Genomic DNA, 25,787 nt, shown 5'->3' on the forward strand with positions numbered 1-25,787 from the left:
CTCTATGTCCGGGACTCCCCCAGTGTGGGGGGTGGGGCACCACTTTTCTTCCCCAGGCCTACCCGAATCTGGTCAGGCCAAAAGTGAAGCTCTGCAGAGGCAGCTGCCAAGCCCACTTGCCCACAGTGGTAGGTGAGGGTGAGCTCCATTTGCTGGAGCAGGAGATGAGACCCAGAGAGGGTAGGGGGCTTGGACATAGTCACACAGCCCGTGAGCGGGGCCAAGCTTTGTCCCAGGTCTGTGCGGCTCTAGGGTTCCTGCTGCCAGCATGAGCGGAGGTGGGTAGGCAGCAGTCGATGGGGGAGCCCCGGCCCTCGAGGTGCGGCGTGAAGGGCTTGGGGCAGACAGAAGACCAGAGAGCCATGATGCCCAGTGGTACGTTCAGCCTCCAGCGCTGGACCTGTCAAGGAGGGTCCTAGGGGAGGGCCCCCAACAGCTCTGGCCCTATAATTTGGGCAATGCCCAATGTGGGCAGATGGGAGGGCAGGGGTCCCCGCTGGCCTGGGGGAAGCTAGACCCGGAGGAGGAGGTGACCTAAGACAGTGGCCCGCATCCACGCGTGCCCACCGTCCCACGGTTCCGAGGGGTAAATAATTGAAGGGCAGGTCACACGAACCTGCCCGCGTCACAGGATGCCTTCCCCCGGGTCTGGTTACGCCCCAGATCGCATTCTGACATCCCTGGCTGGTGAATAATTAAGCTGCCACCTCCTCCCCAGCCGCCACCACCTGCGGCAGGGCCTCCGTCTTCAGGTCCCACTCTGCCGCTTTCTTCGCTCCCTCAAAGCAGTGGGCACAGGAGGGGACCGACGCCCCCCGCTCCCGGCCCTGCCAGCGCCTCCAGCCTCCCGCCCGGCACGTGACTTGCGGCCCACTCTATGGCCCCCGAGATGGACCAGTTCTACAGGTCCACCATGGCTATCTACAAGGTGAGCGTGTGGCCCGGGCCCCAGGTCCAAGCACCCCTTCCTGGGGCTCGAAGGTTGGACCGGCTTTGGAGGACAGAGTGTGAGCATGACTGCAGCATGTTCTGGAAGGGAAGGCCCAGGCCAGGCGGGGTTGTGGGCTCAAGGGTGGGGATCCCTGGGGGCAGTGAGCCACCTAGCCCGGACGTGGCTTGTCCACAGTCACACAGTGAGCAACAGGCCCACTGAGACAGCCTGCCTCGATGCTAGACCAAGGCAGGATGGGGCCCAGGGTGACTAGCAGGGGGAGCGACAGGGAAGCCCCGCAAGCCACCTGGCCTAGGACTGGGGCGTCCTTCTCTCTCTCTCTCTCTCTCTCTCTCTTCCTGTCTCTGTCTTTCTCTCCTTTCTGAGCCCCTCATTCAAATTTTCTACCTCACTCCCAAGGGGTTGCCGCTGTCCCTGTAGACTTTTATCAAGCACCTCCTGTGTGCAGGACCCTTTCCCGTGTGAGCCTCACACGCCCTGCCTGTAGGATAGAAAATAGTCACCCCAAAGCATAGATGAGAAGGTCAAGACCAGCACGGTTAAAGACTCTGTTCAAGGTCTCTGAACTTCCCAGAGAGGCTTCTGCGGTTTGAACAAAGATCCAAGTCTAAGTCATTGCCCCAGGTCCTCTGTACCCCGAGGGTACTCTCCAACTGGCTGTAGCCTGAGGTGGTCTGTGACCCTGCCACAGCCTTGCCGCCAATGGGCTCTTCTTTGAGGAGGGCTAGATCTGTCCTTGCCCCCTGAGGTGACTGTTGGATGCCCCTGTGTCCAGCCTGGCGAGGCCTGGACCCAGTGCCGGGTTGGAGCACACCCCGCCAGGGGCAGCCACAGACCACAAGCCTCCTCCTGGTGGGAGGAGGAGAACCTTCTAGATGCATGGTCTTGGGAGCAGGTTCCCGCCTGGGCAGGCATGTGAGCAGGAGCTGGTGTGGAACAGGGATTCAGGGAGATGGCCTTGAGGCCCCTGTCGCAGATCCGGGCTGACTCCACGCTTCTAGGCAGGCGCCCCTAGGGTCAGGCTCCTCTATGGGGCTGGCAGGGGTCCCTGCTCCTGAGGCCCGGTGACTTGCCTGTGCCCATGGACCTTTCTCCCTCTCCCTCTCCCCATCCTCCCCCTCTCTCCCGGTGGCCTGGGGCTCCAGAGCATCACAGACCAGTTTAACCCCGCCCTGGAGAACCTGGTGTACCTCGGGAACAACTACCTGCGGGCCTTCCATGGTAAGTGTCCGGCCCCGGGCCCCCAGCCCCTCTGCCTGCGCTGTCCCCGCGCGCCTGGTCCCTCCACGCTCCCACCCAGCACTGTCATCCACACCCCCCACACCCGCCTCTGCCTGCTGCTCAGATGCCCCCGAGGTGCTCCCAGAGACGCAGCGCCTGGTCCCGGCGGCCTCCACGGCCCCAACTGCACACACCTCTGTATGTCACCCTGATGTGCCCCGTGAGCCCACGGCTGCACCCAGGCCCAGCTCGGCGAGCCTGGCTTTATGCCGCAGCCCTGTGTCCTCACTCTGCCTGGTGCCCGCACCCACACACCGACAGCCGCCCCTCCCCCACCTCCCAGCAACCCCCGCTCCACCAAGGCTAATCACCCTGCCAGGGCTTGCCACCCTCTGTGCCAAGGATAAGCCAGGGACACACCCGGAGCCGAGGGCCACCCAAGCCCTCCCTGCCTTTCAGGACTTTGGAGTCAAAGCTTGTTTTCCCCCTCCCCAGCTCCGCCAGCCCGGCCCCCCACCCACGTCCCTATACCTGTGCACCACACCATACCTGCCTGCACCCTTCCGTGGGTACACACGGACGCCTGCGCCCCCACCCGTGATGGACACACATTGTCCTGGGCCCCACTCCACGCCTGCTTCCTCCCCTGGCCAACACCTCGCATCCATGCACACCACCCAGGACACCCCCCGGCTCCCAGATGCCTCTGCACCCCCCTGTCCCCTCCACGCACCCTCGCCTGCCAGGAGGGGTCTCCAGAGGGCAGGGGCAGATGGAGGAGGGGCCGGGGCTATGGGCACCCCTTGTCCCCACGCAGCTCTGTCCCAGGCGGCTGAGGTGTACTTCAACGCCATCCAGAAGATCGGGGAGCAGGCCCTGCAGAGCTCTACCTCGCAGATTCTGGGTGAGGCGCCGCCCCTTCCACTAGAGCCCCCACTCTAGAGCCTGGAGGGGCTTTCCTCCCAGCCCCGAGTCCACCCGGGGCCGCCTCCTGCTGCCCAGACCCTTCATCTCCCTGGTGCTGTCCCCCAGGCCTGGGGCCAGCCAGGCCTGCCAGCTGGGGATCCCAGACAGGGTTCCTTTCTGGTTCTTACCCTTCCCGGAAATTCCCCCAAGCCACAGGCCTGGTGGCCCAGGGCGAGCCCAGAGCCTGGACTCCTGTTCTGGAGCCCAAGCCCCTCCCCGCCACTCCCTGAGGGGCTGTTCCAGTGCGGGGACAAGCATGGCCATCCTCCCAGAGCCATATGGGAAATCCTTGGACTTCGGCCCCCAAATGCCGTCTCGGGGAGCCCCTGCGGCAGCTTCTGTCAGGAGGAGGGTGGGGGACGCGGGCTGCCCCCACTGAAGGCCGCTCTCCCTGCCTCCAGGGGAGATCCTGGTGCAGATGTCGGACACGCAGCGGCACTTGAACTCCGACCTGGAGGCGGTGGTGAGTAGTGCGGCCCTGAGGCATCATGCCCGGGAGTGGGCTGCGTTCCAAGGAAGACGCTGGCCCAGCCCCCCCACAGCCTTTCTCAGGGAGGGCTCCCTGTGGCCCTTAGTGACACACAGGCACAAGTGTCCCAGGCACCTGCCAGGCCCAGGCTGTGCGGGGCGTGTGCACCTGCCGCAGCTTGTTCCAGCCTCCAGCAACCCCAGGACGCAGCCGCCGCTTCTATCTCCATTCTACAGACTGGGAAACTGAGTCTCAGAGATCGAGTCCCTTGCCCCCAGTTCCAGAGCGAGTGCAGGAGCTAGGGAGAGAAAGGGCCCAAGTGCACGTGGCCAGGCGCTGCTCCTCTCTGGTCCTCCAGCCCCGCCCTCCATGCTCCCAGGGAGCAGCACCTGACCTTGTCACACCCATGAGAAAACCCCACAGAACTAAACCCAGTCTTCTCAGTGAGGAATGCCAGGCCCTGCCGACCCAGCAGCCTCCCTGTGACCCCCCCGTCCGCGAAGAGCGGCCCTGTGCAGACACAGCCTGGCGTTCCTACCGCTGGGCAGGCTTCATGCTGTTTGCTCAGCCTAGAAGGAGCCCCAGCCTTGCTGGCCAGCGCCTTACAGGCCTCCCTTGACCCGTGGACAAGCTCACTGCTTCTTCTAGACCCTAGCGGATGCTTCTATGCATTCTTAGCGCGCAGCGGTCAAGAACGCGAGCTCTGCAGCCGCAGCGCCTGGCTTCTCAGCCCAGCACCACCTGCCCCTGACCGGTGACCTTGAACAAGCCTCTCTGTCCTTTGGCTTATCGGTCTGTACAACGAAGACAATCATAACTACCGGCAGGACTCTTGTGAGGGAATTCGTAAAACTAGTTGCCCTCCACCCATCTTCACGGGGCCAGCGGGCAGCAGGACCTGGCAGCCTGTCTCTATCCCTCCCAAGACTGGGAGCCTTGCAAGGGCTGGGGCAGGGCCTGGCCCCGAGCAGGGCTTCACTGACTCTGGATGGAAAGAACAAGCTTTGAAAAGAGAGTGGGGGTTGGCGACGCGGGGAGGAGAGGAGAGGGCATCCCCAGGGGGCGTGGGGCTAGAGGGGAGCCAAGGATGGCGAGCTGGGATGGAGCCGGAGAGGGCTTGGTGGCGACAGGTCTTGGAAAGCTCGGGAAGAAATGTCAGCTCATTGTGACAGCACATGGCTCTCAAACGTGTGTGTGGGGAACCCTTGGGAGTCAGGGCGTGCTTTGGGGGGACAGCAGAAAATACGCAGCAGTTTGGTTACCCTGTCGAAATGCAGAACAGTTGCAGGAGCGGAAAAACGTGCGTCCATCTGCCCAGGGTAAAAGCCTGGTCCCGGGCCCATCTCTGGGACACCAGCAGGCTTCAGGCTTAGCCATGCCCTGTCCCAGGGCTCAGGAGGGGAATCAAGAACACAGCTCGTGCTGGCCTCCTGTGGCTTCCCATCCTCGGATTTGATGGCTCTCTGTGTCTCTCACGGCACACCTGGGCTGGATGAGGACAATTGTCACCCAGGCTGTCTCTGTAAGGAGAGCTGTCCTCTCTGGGCACTGGCATCTTGGCTGAGACACCTGGGCAGGGCCCTTGGCCAGAGCCGATGGGACCCAGCACCACCGACGCTGCCTGGCCCATGGGCTCATTCATTCGACAGCTCTGCACCGCCGGGTGCTGGGCGTTAGGACACAGCAGACTAAACCCTCGCCCTCCCCAAGAGAGGGGCCAGACAAAACCTAAGACTAACAATGAGTATATACATGACAGGTTAGACGCGAAACATGCTCCGGAGGAAAACAGAGCAGGGAAGACTCTTAGTGAGTGTTGGAGGGCTGCAGTTTTGGACCAATATTCCAGGAAACTGCCCTAGGAAGGGGACACTGAGAGACGCCTGGAGGAGTGGAGGGCGTTAGCCAGGGAGACGCGTGTGGGAAGGGCGTTCTGGGCCAAGGTAACAGCTTGGACAGGCTGGCGGAGGTGCGTGTGAAGGGGACGCTCGGCTATGACGAGAGCCCTGTGGTGTGGCCATGACCCGCCTCTGGCCTTTCTGAGTGTGCACAGCCAAAGAGTGACAGGATCTGACTTTTCTTAATTGTAAACGAAAACACAGAGAGAGAACATCTCGTTCAGCAAATTAGAGCTTAAGGAATCGTTTTAAGGCGAACCACCATCCAGGTCAGGAACTGTGCCCCTCCCTGTGCCCCCTGTCAAGATCACAGCCCCTCTTCCCCGCCTCCCTCCAAAAGTGACCACAGATCCGACCCTCCCTTGTGCTCCGTTGTAGCTGACCACTCGGGCATATGTCCCTAGACGCTGGAGTTTGGTTGTATGCCGTCTCTTTTTTCCAAATATGCCTTTGAGTTTCCCAATCAACAGATCCCCTTCTTTCCCTTACGATTTGTCTGTTGAAGGTCCTGAGGCCCTAGGACTGGTTTTCCTGCCATCTGGAAACTTCCAATCTCGCATTCCTGGGGTAGTTCAGCTTGTTCCTCTGTCCTCTGCACGCAGGGGCTTGGTCAGACCCAGGCTCTTCCATCCCTCTGGCAAGACCGCAGAGAGCTCTGGGCTCTTCCATCGGGAGCCACGTCGCGTCTGCAGCCACGTGATATTAACAACCATGGAGGCTCAGCGTGTCCAGACCCATCCCCACAGCGGGAGTTCAGGGCTCTTCTGATGCTCTTACCCATTAACCGGGGTATTTCTATACGGAGGCGCTCCTCCTTGCGTGCTCTTTGCTGCCAGTGGCACATTTTGTGTGGGAGAAGCAGGATCAAGGTTTAGTCGTTCCCCTCACTCATTAGCTTTTAAGGTCATGAATGCGCTCCCTGTCGCCCTCTGAAGATGACCCATTGGCTGTAGTGTTTTCCTCACACCATTATTGTAGTATTTTTTAGTACCATCAGTATTTGTAGATTTAAACACATCTGATGTATTTCAGTCCTTTGCAATGTTATTGTCTTCAGCCAAGTTGAAAACGTCTCCCTCTTTGGCCATTAGACGCTTCCTCAGTGGGGCTCCCGAGTCTCTTGGGCAAGACCCTAGTAGTTTCAATGGCTTTCCGGCTGCCTTTGCTCAGCCTCCTATGGGTTACATGGCGTCTCCTTTGTTCCTGGTCTTCATCAAGAATCCTGATTCTCGGGGCACCTGGGTGGCTCGGATGGTTAGGCGTCTGCCTTTGGCTCAGGTCTTGATCCTGGGGTCCTGGGATCCAGCCCTGCATGGGGCTCCTGGCTCAGCAGGGAGTCTGCTTCTCCCTCTCCCTCTGCCTCTCCCCCTGCTCATACCTTCTCTCTCTCTCTCTCTCTATCTGTCTCAAATAAGTAAATCCTTTAAAAATTAAAAAAAAAAAAAAGAACCCTGATTCTCGAGGATACAGAGAATGAAAGCATTTGGACATTCCGGTCAGCTTCTGACATGGCATGTTGAACGTTGCTGTTGAAAAGTCAAATGATCTATTTTTCCCATCAAATATCTACTTGCTTTCTCAGCCTAGATGCCCAAATTTTTTTCTTCTTTCTTTTTCTTCAGTCCAGTAATTTTTCTAGACGTGTCTTGGCATTGGCCCATCTGGGTCCACATTACCAGTCCCATGGTGTACTTTTGCAATAAGTAGTTCTAAATCACTTTTTTTTAAATTTCAGGAACATTATCTTGAATCACAGTGTTTAGAATGTTTTTGTTCTCTGTCTTTGCATTTCTTCTTCAGGAACTCCTATTATCTGTATGTTAGATCTCTGCAACTTATCCTCAACATCTGTCCCTTCCTCTTGGCTATGTTTACTTTTTTCCTCATTTCTTCCCCCCACACACGTCGAGATGTTATGATTTAATACCTGGACCAAGAATAGAGCCCGTAATAGAACTCCTATCATGGGTGTATCTATATATACAATAATATATGAAAATATATTCTCATATATATTGTATTTATTATATATTAAATATAAAATATCAGCTTGAAATTCACCCCTTTTAAGTATACAATTCAGAAGTTTTTAATGTAGTCGCAGAGCTTTGAACCCATTTCCACTATCTAATGTTAGACTATTTTCATCACCCCCTTCCCCCAAACACTGTCCCCATTAACGTTCGCTCCCGTTTCTTTCTTTTCATTAAAAACGAGTTTTCCTCCTCTTTGGCAACCCACTGTCTGATTTCTGTCAAAATGGAGATTCATTTTTCCTGTTCTAGGACTTCGTATGACAGGGATTGTACATATGTCTTCCTCCGTGACTCTCCTCCTTCACCCGGTATGATGTCTGTAAGATGGCTTCGTGCTGTCACGGGTAGCGGCGCGTTATCCTGTTTGATTGCCTTCTATGCCACCGAAGGAAGTTTATCTCTTTTTCTGCTGGTGGTCATTTGGGTTGTTTCCAGTTTGGGAGTACTATGACTAGGGCTGCTGTGAACATTCCCATACAAGTCTTTGTGGATGTATGTCTTCATTCCTCTTGAGTAAATGCCTGGGAGTGGAATTTGTGGGACATGGGGTTGACATATATTGGCTTTATAGGAAACTGCCAAAGGGCTCTCCAAAGTCGTCGTGCTAGCCGCAGCCCCGCTAGCGATCTGTGCAAGCTTCTGCTGCTTGACACACTTGCCAACCTTCGATGTTGTCCGTCTTTGTTGTTTTAGCTGTTCTCTAAGGTGCGGAACAGTACCTCATTGTGTTTTCATTTTGTGTATGCCGATGATCAAAGACTTTTAATGGGCTTATTGGACATTAGCACTTTGCCCATTCATATTTATTGCCCATTATATTTATTGTTGACTTATAGGAGTTCCTTATATAGTCAAGATAGGAGTCCTTAAAAAAAAAAGATAGGAGTCCTTTATCAGATATATGCATGGTGCAGGGTTTTTTCCCCCCCAACCTGTTGCTTATCTGTTCATTTTCTAAATAGTGTCTTTGATGAGCAGAACTTTTACATTTTTAGGAAGCCCGATTTGTCTATTTTATTGTTTTCATTTTGCAAAAGGCAGAATCTGTTTAAACTCTGTAAACTACCTTACAATTCATGGGACTAATGCTATGGCAACAGCAAACACCTGCCTCTGCTAATTTGACATTTGAATTTTATTTAAAGATTTTATTTATTTGTCAGAGAGAGAGAGAGTGTGTAAGCACAAACAGAGGGGAGCAGCAGGCAAAGGGAGAGGCAAGCGAAGAGAGAAGCAAGCTCCCTGCTGAGCAAGGAGCCTGAAGTGGTACTTGATCCCAAGACACTGGGATTATGACCTGAGCAGAAGGCAGACCCCCAACCGACTGAGCCACCCAGCATCCCTACTTTGACAATTTAAAAAAGTGGTTTGTGTTTATATCCTAATTAAGAAATCTTTGCCCACTACCACAGCAAAGATACTCTAAGTTTTCTTATAGAAGCTCTAAGTTCTGGACTTTACATTTATTTCTATGATCTATCCTAAATTTGCTTTTGTGTATGAAGTGAGGTAGAATCAGGGGTTCTTTCCCCCTGTATAGACATTCAGTCGTTCCAGCACCACTTCAAAAAGACTTCGCTTTCCTCATTGAACTGACTTGGTGTCTTTGTCAAAATTTGATTTGTTGTTCTATGTGTGGGTCTATTTCTGAGCTCTCTACCCTGTTCCATTGATATATTCATCTATCCCTATATCAATACCACAACTGTATTAATTGCTGTTGCTTTATAGTGAATCTTAAAATCAAATAGTCTAGGGGTGTTTGACTAGGGGTTGAGCATTTGCCTTCTGCTCAGGCCATGATCCCATGGTCCTGGGTTCAAGTCCCGCATTGGGCTCCTTGCTCAGCAGGAAGACTATTTCTCCCTCTGCTTGTTTTACTCCTTGCTTGTGCACTCACTCCCTCACTCTCTGGCAAGTAAATAAATAAAATCTTTTAAAACCAATCAACTAGTCTAAGAATTTTGTTCATCTTTCTCAAAATTATTTTGCATAGTCAAGATCCTTTGCATTTCCATATTTAGAATCAGCTTGTCAATTCCTTTAAGAAAACCTGCCAGAATTTTGACAGGGATTGCATTAATCTATGATTTAATGGCCATCATAGTGGCACCTGGCTGGCTCAATAGAGCATGGAACTCTTGATCTCAGGGTCATGAGTTTAAGCCCCACATTAGGAGTGAAGCCTACTTCAAAAAAAATTATAAATTCATGGTCATCTTAACAATATTGAGACTTCTGATCCATGAACATGGTATACCTCTCCATTTATTCGTTTCTCATAGGAACACCTTGTCATTTTCAGGATAGCAGTCTTGCACATCTTTTGATAGATTTGTTCCTAGATAATATGGCTTTTTTCACTATTATAATTGGAATTTTTACATTTCATCCTCCAGTTGTTCATTGTTTGACCTGTTGCTCTGGCTCCTGTACTAACTATAAAATATCAGCAGTGGAGGGCAAAAGCAGAAGCAGGAAGACCAATTTAGAGGCTATGGCGATAATCTAGGGGAGGGTTAGATGGCTTGAGAAAGTGGCAGCAGTGGTAGTGTTGAGAAGAAATCAGACTGAGGGGCACCTGGGTGGCTCAGTGGGTTAAAGCCTCTGCCTTCGGCTCAGGTCATGGTCTCAGGGTCTTGGGATTGAGTCCCACATCGGGCTCTCTGCTCTGCAGGGAGCCTGCTTCCCCCTCTCTCTGTCTGCCTCTCTGCCTACTTGTGATCTCTCTCTCTCTGTCAAATAAATAAAAGAAAGAAAGAAAGAAATCAGACTGAATGTAAAGCCAGTAAGATTTTCTGATGGAGTGGATGTCAGTTGCTAAAGAAAAGGGAAAGTCAGACTAACTCCAGCATATTGTCCTGATCAACTGGAAAGATGTAGTTGCCTTTATCTGAGGTGGGAAATAATAAGTGTGAAACAGTTTGGGTGGAGGGGAGAGATCAGGGATTTAGTTTTAGACATGGTCAGTTTGAGAGGCTTATTAGAAAACCATCTAGAGATGTGAGTATCAGTTGTATGTACATGAGGCTGGAGTTTGGGGTCAAGGTCTAGGCTGGGTTGTTTGTCTGGGAGTCCTGAGCATATGGACGGATGAGCTCATGGAGGGAGTGGGTGTAGGTGGGGAAAGAAATAGGCCATGAGTGATCAAGAGGTGAGGGAGAATCGGCAAATGACAGAGAAGAGTGGGGTGGATGGGGGAGGGAGAGTGCAAGGAAAACTAGGAGAGGGTGGTAGGCTGGAAGCCAAGGGAGGAAGGTGTTTCAGGGGGAGGAAGTGGTCAACTGTGCGGAATGATGGCCACAGGATGCGTCAGAGGAGTCCTGTGAGCTGACTTTGTGACGTGGAGAGTCAGTGATTTCAACGAGAACATTCTAATTGGTGTGGTGAGGCATAGTCTGACCAGAGGGGGCTCAAGAGTAAATTGGAAGACAGGAGTGGGGTCAGCTCACAGGGACAATTCTTCTGGGGTGGGGGTCAGGGGGGAGTTTCCTGTATAGGTGTCAAAAGGATTTCTTGCGAGTTACTGGAATAACTCAAAACATAGAGCTTACAGTGCGTGTTTTCCACCATCGGTCTGGGTCTGCTCTCAGCTTCTGTACTGAGGGGCTCACAGGACCTGCTAATGAAGCATATGCTGGGAGAGGGGGTGCAGGGGAGGATAGTCTCTGTTCTGACCTGCTGGGGATTCCTCAGTCTGCCTGGGGTTGGTGAATTCCTTGTTTCAGAAGCCACCTGTTAATAGATAGTCCTATGGCTCCCCCAAAGCAAGAGCTCAAGTTCACATCCATTATCAACCCCTTAATAGATATTCTTCTGGAAGTTAATGAAGACTTTCCATTGACCTGGTATTGCCTGGGTCCCATCTAATTGGTGATCGTAGCCAAGCCATAGCAATGGGAAGAATTACAACCAAGCAGTCTCATTCTAACACACACATCCACGGGGGTGACTCAGTTCATACCCGACTGGAAGCAGAAGGAGTGACATCTGAGACATGGAAGGTGGCTTTCTCATAAGCCAGGTCTCCCAGGCGAGAGTGGGATGGATAGGACAACCAGAATTAGGAAGAAGGGAGAAGTCCCCAGCCTGTCTGCTGCACTGATAGCAGGAGCCCTTTAATCTGTATTTTAAGAACTTTTTTTAAAAGAGATTTTATTTATTTATTTGGCAGCAAGCAAGAGAGAGAGATAGTGAGAGAGGGAATACCAACGGGGAGTGGGAGAGGGAGAAGCAGACTCCCCGCTGAACAAGGAGCCCAGTGCGGGGCTGGATCCCAGGACCCCTGGATCACAACCCAAGTCAAAGGCAGACACTTAAGGACTAAGCCAGCCAGGCGCCCCTTAAGGACATTTTAAAAGAGCTCGTGCTCCCAGGCCTCCCTGGGAAGAGCGCTCCCAGCCACCCAGGGCTCTCAGCTGGGGTCAGGCTGTACTACTTCCCTTGCCCACCTTTGTGACAGCCCCCTGCCCCTCCCGCGTTATCTCAGCACACCGGCTCTTCAGGAACCCAGGCGGAGTTGGTGCATCCGTTCTGTGGGTTTTGTGCATTTTAGATATTTTCCGTAGCCTTCGGTGTGGTTCAAGTTTGTCTCCAGGTACCACTCAGCATCTTTATGAGTGCTCTGGTTACAAAGTTACCTGGCTTTTGCGGGTCTGCTCCAACCCTGTATCTCCCATAAGCCCTGTTGTTGGTTTTGGGCAATTTTGCAGGATACGGGGATTTTCAAGAACACACGTTTGGTTTTCAAGCAGAAACCTTGGGCTGCCTTTTCAGTGGGAAGCAGGGCCAGAGGAGGGGCGAGTGAAGTGCCCTGTGGGCCGCCCTGGGAGGTCCCGCAGGTGCCGGATCCAGTAGACAAGGGCAGATATGGGGTCTTGGCACTGTTCCTAACACCGACCCCCTTACACGCACACGCACACACACACACACACACACACACACACACACACACACACAGCCATGGCTTGGGGTTCAAGGCATGGCCTTGAGGGGGCCACAAGCAAGCTCCCCTACAGACCAGCAGTTACCAGGGTTTCCGAAACAATTGCAGGAGAAAAATGTAAAATTGGCAACGTTTATAATTGATTGGTTTTCCCTGAATACTGGAAGAAGATTACCGGCATTCTTCTTCTGGGTAACGCTGTACCCCAAGTCACAGAACACCTGCCTACAGCACAGCCTGGGGACCCCTGCTGCAGCAAGCCCGGCAGCATCCCCTGCAGGTTCTGGGGGGAGGGCAAAGAGGGTACAGACAAAGGAGGCGGGGCAGAGGTCCCCTGCAGGATGGGGGACACTCCTTTCTGCTCCCTGTGAGCCCAAGGGCAAAGTGTGCAGCTGAAGGGTTTAGATCTGATGTCCCCACAACACACAGTGACCCAAGGAATGCTGATGGGGGTGTCCAGGGGAAGGTGCCGGGGGAGCACCAAGGCTCACAGAATCAAAGCTCTTCGGGCTTACAAGGCTGGACCTTCAAGAGCATCTAGCCAAGACCTTCCTGTTACAGATGGGGAAACTGAGGCCCAGAGAGGAGACAGCAACTTGTCCAAAGTTATAGAGCAAATTGGAGGCAGAACCAGAATTCCGAGGACATAGCTCTTCTGAGCCTGAGTCCAGTAGCCTTCCCTGGCTTTCTGGTCACCCAGGTGGTCAGCCTCCTCCGTCTCACCTGTCATGGAAACCAGCCACCCCTCAGCTAAGACCTCAATAGCTGTGAGCAATTTCAGTGGGTCAGGCCCTGCCCACGGTGCTGGGGATACAGAGAATGGTCAGATGAGGTTCATGCCCACAGCGGCTTGAGAGGCTATGACCAGGGGCCCAGCAAGAGATTCTGTCCTGTGGCTAGAGGAACAAAAAGTAAACAAATAAACATATATACATTCCGGAATCAAAATGGGAGCACAGTGGATTCTGCTGGCGAAGTCAGGGAGACTTCCCGGTAGTGGGGGCAGGGAAGCTGGTGTTTGAGGTCCGGTAGGAAATTCTAGGCAGCAGGAATGGCATCATCAAAGCACAGACTGGGACTAAGACCCAGAAGACTCTCATACATTTATGGAGGGTGTGTGGCCAGCCGTCTACTGCACGACCTGTTTGCATATCAAACCATTTAATCTTCCCTCCAACCAGGTCCTTGTCTCATGTCCATTTTCGCTGACAATTGCGCGGGTTCTTGGTGTGTTAGGAACACAGTGGGCTATATTAGACTGGGCAGTGTGAGGGATGCCGAGGCCTGGGAATGATTAGGATCACCCTGATCACCCCCACCCTGCACTCCACACAGGTGCAGACATTCCACGGAGATCTGCTACAGCACATGGAGAAGAATACCAAGCTGGACTTGCAGTTCATTCAAGTAAGTATGGCCACCCACCTTGGCCCCCCAGCCCATCACAGGCAAGACAGCCTCTCCCCATTTGGTGGATGAGCACACCGAGCCCTGTGCTGGGCATTGACTGGCCCCAGGATGTCCGTGTTGCCAGCTAAGCTCCCCGGGACCCTGTCCAGTGTTCTGACCAGTGGACCCGGAGTCTTGAGCTCTTTGACATGGGGGTCTCCCTCCTCTCTCCACCCTCCCCAAGGACAGCCGCCAGCACTACGAGAGGGAGTACCACCACCGAGCCACCAACCTGGAGAAGTGCATGTCTGAGCTGTGGCGCATGGAACGCAAGAGGGACAAGAACGTGCGAGAGATGAAGGTGCAAGGGCTGGAGGGAAACCAGGCTCGGGGGGCACCCCTTGACACCGTCCTGAGCTCCCCCGCCCAGCGCCGGCCCAACTTCACGAGGGCCTCCTACCCCACGCATTGTGGTGAGCATAACAAGGGAGGTCAGCCGGCCCCAGGCGGGTGGGCACCCCTGGCCCTCAGGCCCACCTCAGCGCTGATCCTTGCACGGTCACCGCCCGGCTCTCCTTCTACTTCTCGGAGAAAATGTAAGGCCATCAGCCATGCTGCTCCTGATTGTGGTAGCCAAGGTGTAACTCCCCAGCGGCCATGCCATCCTCCACTCCCTCCTGCCCCTGGCGAGGGCCAGTCCTCCTCCCAAGTTCAGGGCCCCATTCCTGGCCTCGGTCTCCAAGACTTCTACCTCCTTTACTGAGTTCTTACCCCTCCTCTTCAGAATCTAGCCTCCCAAGTAGGGACTTCCATCAACTTGTTCACATTTCCTTAAACTACCCTCCCTGGGTCCCTCTCCGCGCTTGTGGGCTGAGCGCAGAGGGACGGCTCAGACACCAGCCCTGCCTGTGAGAAGGGCCCGACTGGGCAGACACAGAGCTCAGGGTCTGGAGGATGCTGATGCCCGTGAGAGGTGGGCCTGGGAGCTCCGATGAGCTGGGTGCTCCGGGGAGGGCCTCCAGGAGGAGACACGGCTGGTTCAGGAAAGACAGGAGGCTTCAGCTGGCTGGTACTCACGGAGGGTGGGATGAGGCATCCACTCGCTGCCTCCAGCCCGAACCCGCTTCTCCCACAGGAGAGTGTGAACCGGCTACACGCACAGATGCAAGCCTTCGTGTCTGAGAGTCAGCGGGCAGCTGAACTGGAAGAGAAGCGGCGCTATCGTTTCCTGGCCGAGAAGCACCTGCTGCTCTCCAACACCTTCTTGCAGTTTTTTGGCCGGGTGAGCAGGGGCTGGGGGACAGCTGGCAGAGCCGTCCTAGGGCCTGGGCTCTCTGGGAGCTGGCTACCCTCCGGGACGTCCCTCCCTTCACCCATTTCCTTCTATGTTTCCTCTCTGTGAGTATTCATTGTTTACTCCCCCTATCTCTTTGGTTGTTTCTGTGTTTATCTGTATCATCAGATACAAATTCCTTCATTTATTCCTTCATGATTTTTATTTTATTTTAAAGATTTTATTTATTTATTTGAGAGAGAGAGAGATCACAAGTAGGCAGAAAGAGAGGGGGAAGCAGGCTCCCCGCTGAGCAGAGAGCCTGATGCGGGGCTCGATCCCAGGACTCTGGGATCATGACCTGAGCCGAAGGCAGAGGCTTAACCCACTGAGCCACCCAGGTGCCCCATTTTTATTTTATTTTTATTCTCACGTTCATTCACTAATTCATGCCTTTATTCACTCATGTGCGAACCATTTTATTTTTCATTCCTCCTTGTATAGACTCACCATTTGCAAATTCATCAATTCATACATCTAGTTATGGCCTTTTTGCTTTCATCATATTGTTTAAATCCTCTGTGCTATTGCTCTGTTCCATCTGCTAGACCAATCAGATTCGCTCATTTCCTGTTGGCTTTCTAGTGGATTTTGCCTTCTGTATTTAACTACCATGTTGTTCAGTGCTGTTGGGTTTACAACTATCATAACTTCTCTGTAAATGTCGCCATTTATGTATTTAACATCTCATAATCCAACCTGATGCTTTTCATTTCACTTTGTCTGAGATTAAAATTACCTTCCTTTCTCTTCTGTGGACGCTTTTTTTTTTTTTTTTTCAAATTTTGTTTATTTATTCGACAGAGAGAGATCACAGGTAAGCAGAGAGGCAGCCAGAGAGAAGGGAAAGGAGGCTCCCTGCCGAGCAGAGAGCTTGATGCGGGGCTCGATCCCAGGACCCTGAGATCATGACCTGAGCTGAAGGCAGAGGCTTAACCCACTGAGCCACCCAGGTGCCCCTCAGTTTTGACTTTTGACCAGTCTGACAGCTTATATCTTCAAATAGAGGAATTCAGTTCATTCCCAGTTCTACCCAACAATGGATAGACCTGTTTTATTTTAGTTAGTCATTTCCTCTTTTTCTCCCGTCCTTACTCTTGGCACTTTGGTTGTTACCACAGATGCCCTTTCCCCTTTATTCACTTGCAAATCCTACTGCTCTTCTCATCTCTCTTCGTGATGACCTTACCTCGTGACCCTCATGAAAACATCTATTCATCTCTTGTGTTTCCTAAAATATATTGACACCCCCCCCCAGTGCTACTCTGTCCATGGTGGTCCCCCATCTCTTAAGATGAGGCCTGGGGAAGGATTTTCCTGTCCTCCGTGGCACTCTAATATGTGGCCTTACTCCTCCCCTTCTCCTTCCTGACCCCCAGCTCTTGGTTTTGCCAAAAAACTTCAGGACTTTCAGTTCTAGACTCTCATGGGTCCTCTCTTTGCAGCATGATCCTTCCATTTCGAGAAACTGCACTTAGACCATGTATAGTCCCAATGCCCGGTGCATGGCCCCTCGCACTGACAGTTCACTAACCACGTGATCAGACATGCTGATACCACCGTTTTCACTCCTTTCCCTTTCCCACTGTCTTGAGGTCTCTGTTTTGATGAACTGAATGTTTTCTGCAGACGTGCCCCCTGAACCCACACATACGTGCAAGTCTCACTTTGACCCCGAGTGCTGAGCGGCATGTCGGCTGGTTGAAGGGCTCCAGAGCTGTGGGCTTCTTCTCCTGGGGTCAAGAGGACGTTTCCCGTTTTCTGGTGCTCCATGTTGTGCGTACGAAATAGGGTGCTGGTCTGTCCTGTTTCCCTCTTAAGTTACTGCCTCTTTCTCTGGATGCTTGGAGATTTTCTTGGAGTCCTGGGGACTCGGGAATTTGTCTGGGTGTCCCCTAGATGAGTGCTTCGGGTGTTCCCCACTCTGCGGGCTCGGGTCTTTCTTCAGGTTGGGGAGCCGTTTCCTCTTCTGTTTCTTTAACTCTTCTCTCTGCCGTCATTCCTTCTTCTCCTTCTAGAACTCCCCATCTATGACCTCCTCCCTCACCACGTCTGTTTCATTTGTCCTTGTTCTGTAGTTTGAGCTATTTCTGCCCCCGCCTCACACACACATTGTATGATTCCATTCATATGATCTCGGCTCCGGCTGACATCCTCCGGCTGTCCCCACCACAGCCAGCCCCCGGCTCGCGGCTCAGCCTTCTCCTCCAGCCCCTTCTCTCTCCCAGGGACTAATGCTCTAGGGAGGAACTGCCTGTTCTTCTTTGAAATAGTTGTGCTGCTGTGTAATTCACACGGCATCCAGTCCATCCATGTAAAGCGTACAATTCAGTGGAGCCTCGTGTATTCACAGACTTGGGCATCCATCACCACAATCAAGTTTAGAACATCTGCATTCCCCCTAAATACCCCAGCACCCCTTAATGATCATTCCCCAACCCTCCCCCATCCCCCCACAACCCCCCACTCCGGTCCAGGCCACCACGATCTACATTCTGTCTCTGGAGATGTCCCTCTTCTGGGCATTTCATATGAAGGGAATCATACAATGTGTGGTCCTTTGTGACGGGCTTCTCCCACGACACATTGCCAGGAGCAAGATTCTTCAGTGTTGGGGCATATATCCGTCCTTCGTTCCTTGTTGCTGCCAGATGTTATTCCGTTGTCTGGAGACCCCTCATTTTATTTATCCATTCATTGGTTTATGGACATCTGGGTGGTTTCTACTTTGCACCTGTTATAAATAATGCTACAGTGGATAGCTGTAGAAGTTTCTGTGTGGACATGTTTTCATTCCTCATGGCTATAGGGGAGTCGACTTGCTGAGAATCGGGTAGCTCTGTGTTTAACTGTTTAAGGAACTTCCAGACTGCTTTACAAAGTGGCTGCACCATTTCACAGTCCCACCGGCAGCCTATGAGCTTTCCAATGGCTCCACATCCTTGCCAACACTTGTTATTGTCGGTCATCTTGATTCTAGCCATGCTAGTGGATGTCAAATGGTATCTTGTTATGGTTTTGATTTGCATTTCCCTGATGACTTGTGATGCTGAATATCTTTTCTGTTACTTCCTGACTGTTTGAGTACCTTCTTTGGGGGGAAGCTCCTTTCTTGCTTGTGTCCTGGACAGTTAACCTCCAATGTTTTTTTTTTTAATTGAGTAATTTTTTTTAAGATTTTATTTATTTATTTGACAGACAGAGATCACAAGTAGGCAGAGAGGCAGGCAGAGAGAGAAAGAGGAGGACGCAGGCTCCCTGCGGAGCAGAGAGCCCAATGCGGGGCTCGATCCCAGGACCCCGAGATCATGACCTGAGCCGAAGGCAGCGGCTTAATCCACTGAGCCACCCAGGCGCCCCTTAACCTCCAATGTTAAGGGGAGTGTTGACTTCTCCCCTGGCTGCCTCCTGCTAAGTGATTACCCCTCTGGAGGGGGCTGCGGTTTGAATGAGCCAGGCTTCCCCTAGGTATGAGGTGGTGGGGGAACAGGTATTATGTTGTCTGACCCAGCTGGACTTTAGGACACGTAAGATCAAACTCCTAAGATAGTCAAGCATAAATATTTACCCATCACTTTATCTATAAGCAGAATGCACAAGATTTGGAACAAGATTAAAAGGACAACAAGGGCTGGGCTCAGCAAGGGGTCACTCTCACGTGCCTCTCATACCCAGTCCCGGCTGAGTCCACATCTTGTCAATAACATGCCTCTGCCCACCTCGCCCTCAGCTTCTCCACGTTTGTTGCACTTGTACAAGTCTAGCTCCAGGATAAATTCCGAGGAACAGAAGTGGTGACTCCAAGAATACAGGCATTGGTTGTCCCAGTTTACCCTTCTGCCGGCCATGTAGGAGATTCCCTTCTCCTGACAACAGTGCGAGAGCAAACTTTTCAATCTTTGCTAATCAGCAAGATAAAACTGGCATCTCTGGGTGATTTTATTTTATACTTTTCTTATAAGAAAGACAGATCTTGTCATGGTTCCAAGCCATTGGATGTCTTTTACTAGGACATGTCATCTTCTTTCCCTCCATTTTTTCTTATTCATTTCTAGGAGCTCTTTATATGTTACTGAAATTACCCCTTTCTTGGTGATGAGTTGCAAATATTTTCCATTTGTCATTTATCAATTGACGTTGCTTACTGTAGGTTTTGCCGTGTTCAAAAAAATTTGTTATTTAGTCAAATTTATCGGTCTTTTCTAGACTATGGGGTCTGTAGCATACTTAGAATGACTCTTCCGCTCCATAAATGTTTTTAAAACTTCTCCCGTGGTCTCCTTGTGGTTTTGAAAGCCGGCACAGTGTTTCTTCCCAACGACAGGCGAAGCTCCCTGGAGGCAGGGCTGAGGGAAGACAGGGAAGTTGGATGTTGTCCAGGCTGGGGCTTGGTGCTGTGGCCTTTACTCCCAGAACACCCTAGGGCCCTGGCAGGTGCTTTCCATTGAATGTTCTCAAACTGGACAAAAACCCTTTTAAAAATATGGTATGCAAAACCTAATGTTGTTTTGCATACTGCTTTTGTGGCCAGCACACAAAGACCTTTGGAGTTTTGGCTTTGTGCTGTTTTGTTCATTAGTTAAGCAAGGCAGCCAAGGGGGTGTCCGATTAATGACCAGTAGGACTAGTTGCTCCTGTGATGTGAGTGGCTTCTGTTTTGCTGCCTGAGATCCCTGTGAGATTTTTACCAGCTGGGCCAGACAGAAGGAAAGAATCATGGAAAGGTGCTGTCACAGGGACAACTCACTTACTATCTCTAGGAATTATCTAGCCCTGGGAGGGACAATGCCCGCAGGATTGGTAAAGGCCCAGGATGTCAAAACATCATCAAATACAGAAACTTAAAAACATGATTCATGCACGTAGCTGGTGTGATATTTAAAGCCCTCCCAGCCCCAAGTTGTTAGGGACTGTGTGGTCAACAGCTGAGTTTCCCGTCCTTGAAAGTATTCAGAGTTAGATGCCCATGTACCAGGGACACTAGGGACGCTTATGTAGACTAAAAGGAATAGATTGGGAAAACTATTTGAAAGGCCTCTTCCAGGAAATGACTCAAACTGGCTTTCGCAGCAAAGGTACTTACCACTTGAGTTACTATAAAGTTCAAGGGCTTCAGGTATAGCTGGATCCAGGAAGTCAGGTCTTTGGAAATTTGCCATCTTCTCTTAGTTGTAGCTTCCTGTGTTGGCTTCACTCTATTTAGCAAAACCCATGAGGTCCAAGAAAATATTTTTCCAGTTGTTCCAGGATAAGTACTGGAATTGGATTCTTCCGTCACAGTTTCTGGGCAAGTGGCCAGGCCCGGGTTCTAAGCCTACCGCTAGGCAGTGGTAGAGCCCGGCCAAAGCACACAGACAGAGAGAAGGAGCTGGAGAAGCACCTCAAGGAAAACTGAGGGGCCTTCGACAAAAGAGGGAGAGGGTTAGGCGGTGGGCGAATCCCAAGTGACACCAACGCGATCTCTAGCTCCTTCCAGCTGGAAAATCCAGTTATCCTCCGCTTGCGGGGGCGCCCGAGTTCCCAGGTCTAGGGTGCCGCTTCTGGGGCCCCAGGACTCTGGGGGCTGCTGGGAGCCGCTGACGCCTGTGTCCCCACGCGGCCAGGCCCGGGGCGTGCTCCAGAACCGCGTGCTGCTGTGGAAGGAGCAATCGGAGGCCAGTCGCAGCCCGTCGCGCGCCCACTCCCCGGGCCTGCTGGGCCCCGTGCTGGGGCCGCCCTACCCCTCGGGCCGCCTGACGCCCACCCGCCTGGACATGGTGAGGCCCTGGGCGCCCCCGCCGCCGTTCGCGCCCCCGCCGGTCCCCGCACCCTCCGCGGCGCCCTGGGGCCTGCGACCCTCCGCCTGGAGCCTCCTGCCCCCCAGTCTCCCTGTCTACGCGGCGCCCCCGGGCCCGGCCTTCCGCCCCGGCGCGATCTGGGCGCCCCCGTGGTGGTCGGGCCGCCGGCCCGAGAACCCCTACGCCGCCGACGTCCGGGACTGGGGGTGGGGGCTGGACTAGGGCGCCGCCGCGGCGCCCCCCTCCCCGCCCCACCCTCCCCTGCCCGTCTCCCCTCGCAGCCCCCGAGGCCCCTGGCGGAGTTCAGCTCCCCCCGCAGCCGGCACGGCTCTGGCTCCTACGGCCCCGAGCCCGTCGAGGCGAGGTCCGCGTCGCAGCTGGAGCCCGATCGCCGGTCGCTGCCCCGGACGCCGTCCGCCTGTGAGTGGCCCCGGAGCGCAGAGGGAGGGCCGGGGGCCCGGGAAGAGGCACGGAGGTGGCAGGTGGCGCTGCAGCAAGAGGGACCGAGGTGGCCGCGGCGGGGGCGGAGCGCCCACCCACTGCGCTCCCCCTCCCCACCCCGCAGCCTCGCTCTACGCCAGCGGCACCCAGCGCTCCCGCTCCAACTCCTTCGGGGAGCGCCCGGGAGGCGGGGGCGGGGGCGCCCGGAGGGTCCGCGCCCTGGTCTCGCACTCGGAGGGCGCCAACCACACGCTGCTGCGCTTCTCGGCCGGAGATGTCGTGGAGGTGCTTGTGCCGGAGGCCCAGAACGGCTGGCTCTACGGCAAGCTGGAGGGCTCCTCCGCGTGAGTGGGACCCCCGCGGTGCAGGGGCGGGGGGGTGTGTGGAAGGGAGCCCCCCCGCCCCCCCGCCCACGGAGGTCTGGCAGGCTCCCCTGCCCCGACGGTGACTCGTCCCCCTCGGTCCGCCACCTCCACTCCCGGGACCCAGACAATTCTCTTTCCCCCACCCCGGACCGCCCTCGGTGTCTTAGTCCAGCCAGCCGGGGTAGGAAGAGGACAGGCCCTTGGGAGGGTTGGGAAGGTTCTCTCACTTGTATGAACACTGCGGGAGCCCCACTGCTTGGGCGCTAACTGTGCCCCACATGGAGGGAGAAGCAGCTTCCTGCCTGGACCCTGAGAGCCCCTGGAGGTCTGACGGAGACTGTGGACGTGGAGGCGCTCCCCCAGACCAGAGCCAGAGGCCAGGCTGGGACCTCGCAGGCTCAGTTGCAGGCTCAGGGGCAGGGAAGAACCTTAGAGATTGCAAACTGGGCTTGGTTTTGACACCAGGAGGGGTCGCTCGAGGTGGGGAAGTACGCTGTGGTCACTGCAAGGCTGGCGGAAGGCAGGGGTTGAAAGCCAAAAAAGTGTGCAAGGATAACTCTCCGGCCAAAGAAAAAGGGGGCGGTGGGAGCTTGCTGGAGCCAGGCAGTGACCCCCATGGGCCTTATGGGCAGGAGACTGCGTGGTGCCCGCTGCCATTCATGCTGCAGGGTATGATAAGGGGTGAATGAGGGCTTAGAAGGAGGAGTCAGCAGGTGCCCATGAAGGTGATTGCAAGGGTGGTGGTGTGGGTCAGCGGACCGGGGACAGGCAGAGGGCTGAGGAGCGTGGTGTGGGACTGCGGGCAGCGGGCAGGTGGAAGGCGGTCCGGGAGTTGGTTCCGTGGGCAGGTGGACGCGGGTTGGTAGGCGGGGATGAGCTGAGTGGTTGGGGCGGGGCGGATGCATGGAGGTGGGGTGCACCAGCTGAGGGGTGACTGGAAAGGTATGTGAGCGAATTGGTAGGGGGCAGCCAGGTTGACAAGAGCTGATGGGTGGTTTGGGGACCAGTGGTCCATGGGTGGTTGCCCACAGGGTCGTGGATGGGTGAGGCGTGGATAGAGGGAAGATGGCAGGGGACTACTGGACCAATACGGAAGCATGGGCTGGCAGGGAGAGATGGCTACAAACACAAGGGCTCGAAACCCCTGCTTTGTGGACCCACAAAGGTAGAGGCTGCCCTGAAATTCCCCACAAGTGGCGTGGAGTGGACTTCCCCAGACCCGAGTGTTAAACCACCCAGACCCGCGCTCTCACCGGGAACATGGCTGTCCTCCCTGTGCCTCACCGGGCGGGGAAGGAGACGGCAGATTTTGTCAGTAGGCCCTTTATAGTGAGAGCAGAGGTAAAATGTAAGGAAATGGTTTTATTCCGTCAGTTTGAGTGGAAATCGCTTCCAGTTACCTTTAGGTGAGAACATTGTTGATTGGGCGTTTTGGGGTCTCAGGTGGCTTTTTGGAGAATATTTTCCCAAGGGCTCTGCAAGAACCTGAGGGGCTCCAGGGGTCTGAAAAAGCTGAGCAACATTGACCGAAGTGCCTCTCCCGCAGCCCCAGCCTCTCCGGAGGTGCAGTAATGAGCCTCCAGCCAGACAAAGACTCCAAGAGCAGCAGTGGGGGCAGAGCAGGGAAGGGCACGGGGCTGGCAGTCAGGCACCTCGGGCTCAGGCGCCCCTTCCTCTGGGCTCGTACATTCTCCTGTGGTCCTCAGCCCCTGCCCTGTCCCCTTCCCAGTCACCCTTGTCATCATCCGTTTGCACATCTGTCCGTCCACTGGGCTGGGTGCCTCTGGCGCGGAGGAGCTCTGCCCGGCTGCCTGTGGGCCTCACGGGGTGGGTGCTCCGCGAGCAGGGAATGAAGCGGGTTGCTGCGTGTCCTTGGACACATTGCTTTCCTCCTTGGACCTGCCGTGTCTCCTGAGGCAATCCAGCCCCTGGCAGGATATGAGGCTGGGTGCATGGACTTGCATGTCGAGAAAGATCTCAAGGGATTAAATGAGTTAGTCTGGGCAAAGCCCTCCGAGCCAGGCTTGGCACACGGCACGGCTCCGGAACTGCTCTCGGGAGTGGCACTATGACCACTGTCGCTGGGCCTTTTGCTTATGGGCCCCTCTGCCTGCACCCCTCAGGAGCGGCTGGTTCCCCGAGGCCTATGTGAAGCCCCTGGAGGAGGTGCCCGTGAGCCCCATTAACCCCTTGAGCCCAGTGACCTCCATGAACCCGATGAGCCCTATGAATGAGCTTCCTTCCAGGTACCTGTCAGGGGTGTGGCCCCACTCCCCAAGGGGTTATGTGTGAGTGGCTGTCCTCAGTGGGCGCAGCCTCCTTTGTACCCTGGAAGAGGAGGTCCCCCCACCCCCAGGAGAAAGTCATTGCATCCATCCCTCTGTCTCCTTTTGGGACTGACTTCAAGCCCGTGTGGTCTCCTTTCACCTGGGTACAAGGGAGGAGGCTGTGGGATGCCAGCAGGATGGGACGGGGTGCAGCAGGGGCCTGACGTGTGACCCCCTTCCCATGCCTCCCTCCTCTGAACTCAGATCCTACCCGCTCCGGGGCAGCCACAGCCTTGATGACCTCCTGGACCGGCCGGGCAACTCTACAGCCCCCTCGGAGTACTGGGATGGCCAGTCCCGCTCCCGGACCCCAACCCGCGTCCCCAGCCGCGCCCCCAGCCCCGCACCCACACCCCTGCCTGACAGCCGCCGGAGCAGCATGGGCAGCCCGGGGGTGGCCAGTGATGTCAAGGTGAGCGCCCCCCTACCCCTGCCCCGCACACACCTAGCCTGTCCCCAATCCTGGGCTCATCCGATGGGCGGGGAGACCAGAGACCAGGTAACCCTCCCTGCCTGGTCACTGGTTGGCTGGCTGGCAGGGGGCCTTCGCACCCCAGCCTCAGTTTACCCATCTGCAGGGAGGTGTGGGATGGACTTCTGAGTCTAGGGAGGGGGACAGGGACTGGAGCCTCCGTCATCCTGCTGGGAGCCCTGGAAAAGTCCTGTCCCTCCCACCTCCCAGGAGAGGCAAGACCAGGATCCTGGGTCAAAGCTGGGACCAGAGCTGACTGGGCAGGACCAGGGTGAGGAGTGGGGTGTAGGGAGAGTAGCTGGAGCCTGGGGGGGTGGTCCTCTGGCCCAGGCTTCTCGTGTCTGAAACCCACAGAATTCTGGGCTTCAGGACACCCAGCCTTGTGTCCCAGAAGCCTGGCACTGCCCGGGGCCACGGGTCTAGTCCTCGGCCTTCCTGGAATGGAGAACGGCAGAGGCAGGGGCTCCCCTGCCCCTTTCTCCCCTAAACCTCGCCCTCCCTCCACCCCCACTGCAGAAACTTATGTCCTGGGAGCAGCAGCCTCCAGAGCTCTTCCCTCGGTGAGTTCCAGGTTGGGAGCTGGAGGGGACGGGACTCAGAGGAGGGCTGTGGGGGGAGACGAGGCAGGGGTGAGTGGAGGTGGCCATTGGAGGCAGGAGGTAGGAGCGGGCAGCTGGCGACCTGGGCCCCTTTCACCTTGACCTCTCCCCTCACAGGGGCACGAACCCCTTTGCCACAGTAAAGCTGCGTCCCACCGTCACCAACGACCGCTCGGCGCCCCTCATCCGCTGAGACTCCTTCCTCCGGCAGGGGGCCGAGGTCGTCCCCCCACACCTGCCCGGGGGGCTGCCCAGAGCTGGCGGCGGCAGCAGCAGCAGTGGACCCGAGAAGCCGGGGGTCCTGATCCCGGGGGTGGCTGCCCCGCCCCAAACCGTGCCGGCAGCTTGAGCAGCTCCAAGGGGCCTGGCCTGGGGTCCGAGACCTTCAAAATAAAGCAGGCAGAACGGGGGGACAGGACCATTTCTTCCCCTCCAAGGGCCCCAGGACTCTCCCTGGGGGCCTGCCATGTGCACCCCAACCTCCTCCCCGTTCTCTGCCCCAGTAGGGAGGAGCCCCTGTGCACCTGCTTCCCCGCCCCGCATATGTCGTCCTGTTTAACTTTTGTAAACGGTGAGAAATAAAGCAAGAGGACAGAG

General features: G+C 54.9%; 1 protein-coding gene across 3 annotated transcripts; it reads left to right on the forward strand.

Annotated features, from left to right (window-relative positions):
• Positions 1-42: 42 nt before the first annotated feature.
• BAIAP2L2 (BAR/IMD domain containing adaptor protein 2 like 2) lies at positions 43-25,787 on the forward strand. 3 transcript variants are annotated; one of them, XM_046013893.1, is made up of 15 exons: positions 43-375; positions 719-928; positions 2,098-2,173; positions 2,991-3,077; positions 3,541-3,602; positions 13,823-13,894; positions 14,121-14,237; positions 15,012-15,158; positions 20,813-20,965; positions 21,268-21,406; positions 21,552-21,771; positions 23,916-24,038; positions 24,324-24,531; positions 25,108-25,151; positions 25,308-25,787. In XM_046013893.1, the coding sequence occupies exons 2-15, from the start codon at positions 878-880 to the stop codon at positions 25,381-25,383; spliced, it is 1,575 nt and encodes a 524-aa protein (XP_045869849.1). In that variant the 5' UTR covers positions 43-375; positions 719-877; the 3' UTR covers positions 25,384-25,787. The 3 variants fall into 3 exon arrangements, with proteins under 3 accessions (XP_045869849.1, XP_045869851.1, XP_045869850.1); XM_046013895.1 differs by lacking the exon at positions 2,991-3,077 and having other exon boundaries at positions 46-375; XM_046013894.1 differs by lacking the exon at positions 43-375 and having other exon boundaries at positions 508-928.

Source organism: Meles meles, chromosome 7 (assembly GCF_922984935.1).
Source record: "Meles meles chromosome 7, mMelMel3.1 paternal haplotype, whole genome shotgun sequence".
Taxonomy (NCBI): Eukaryota; Metazoa; Chordata; class Mammalia; order Carnivora; family Mustelidae; genus Meles; species Meles meles.

Coding starts and splice junctions, on each gene's coding strand:
- BAIAP2L2 (XM_046013893.1), top strand. CDS start 878: ATGGCCCCCGAGATGGACCAGTTCTACAGGTCCACCATGGCTATCTAC. Junction 14,238..15,011: donor AGAACGTGCGAGAGATGAAG/GTGCAAGGGCTG, acceptor CTTCTCCCACAG/GAGAGTGTGAACCGGCTACA. Junction 21,772..23,915: donor AAGCTGGAGGGCTCCTCCGC/GTGAGTGGGACC, acceptor TGCACCCCTCAG/GAGCGGCTGGTTCCCCGAGG.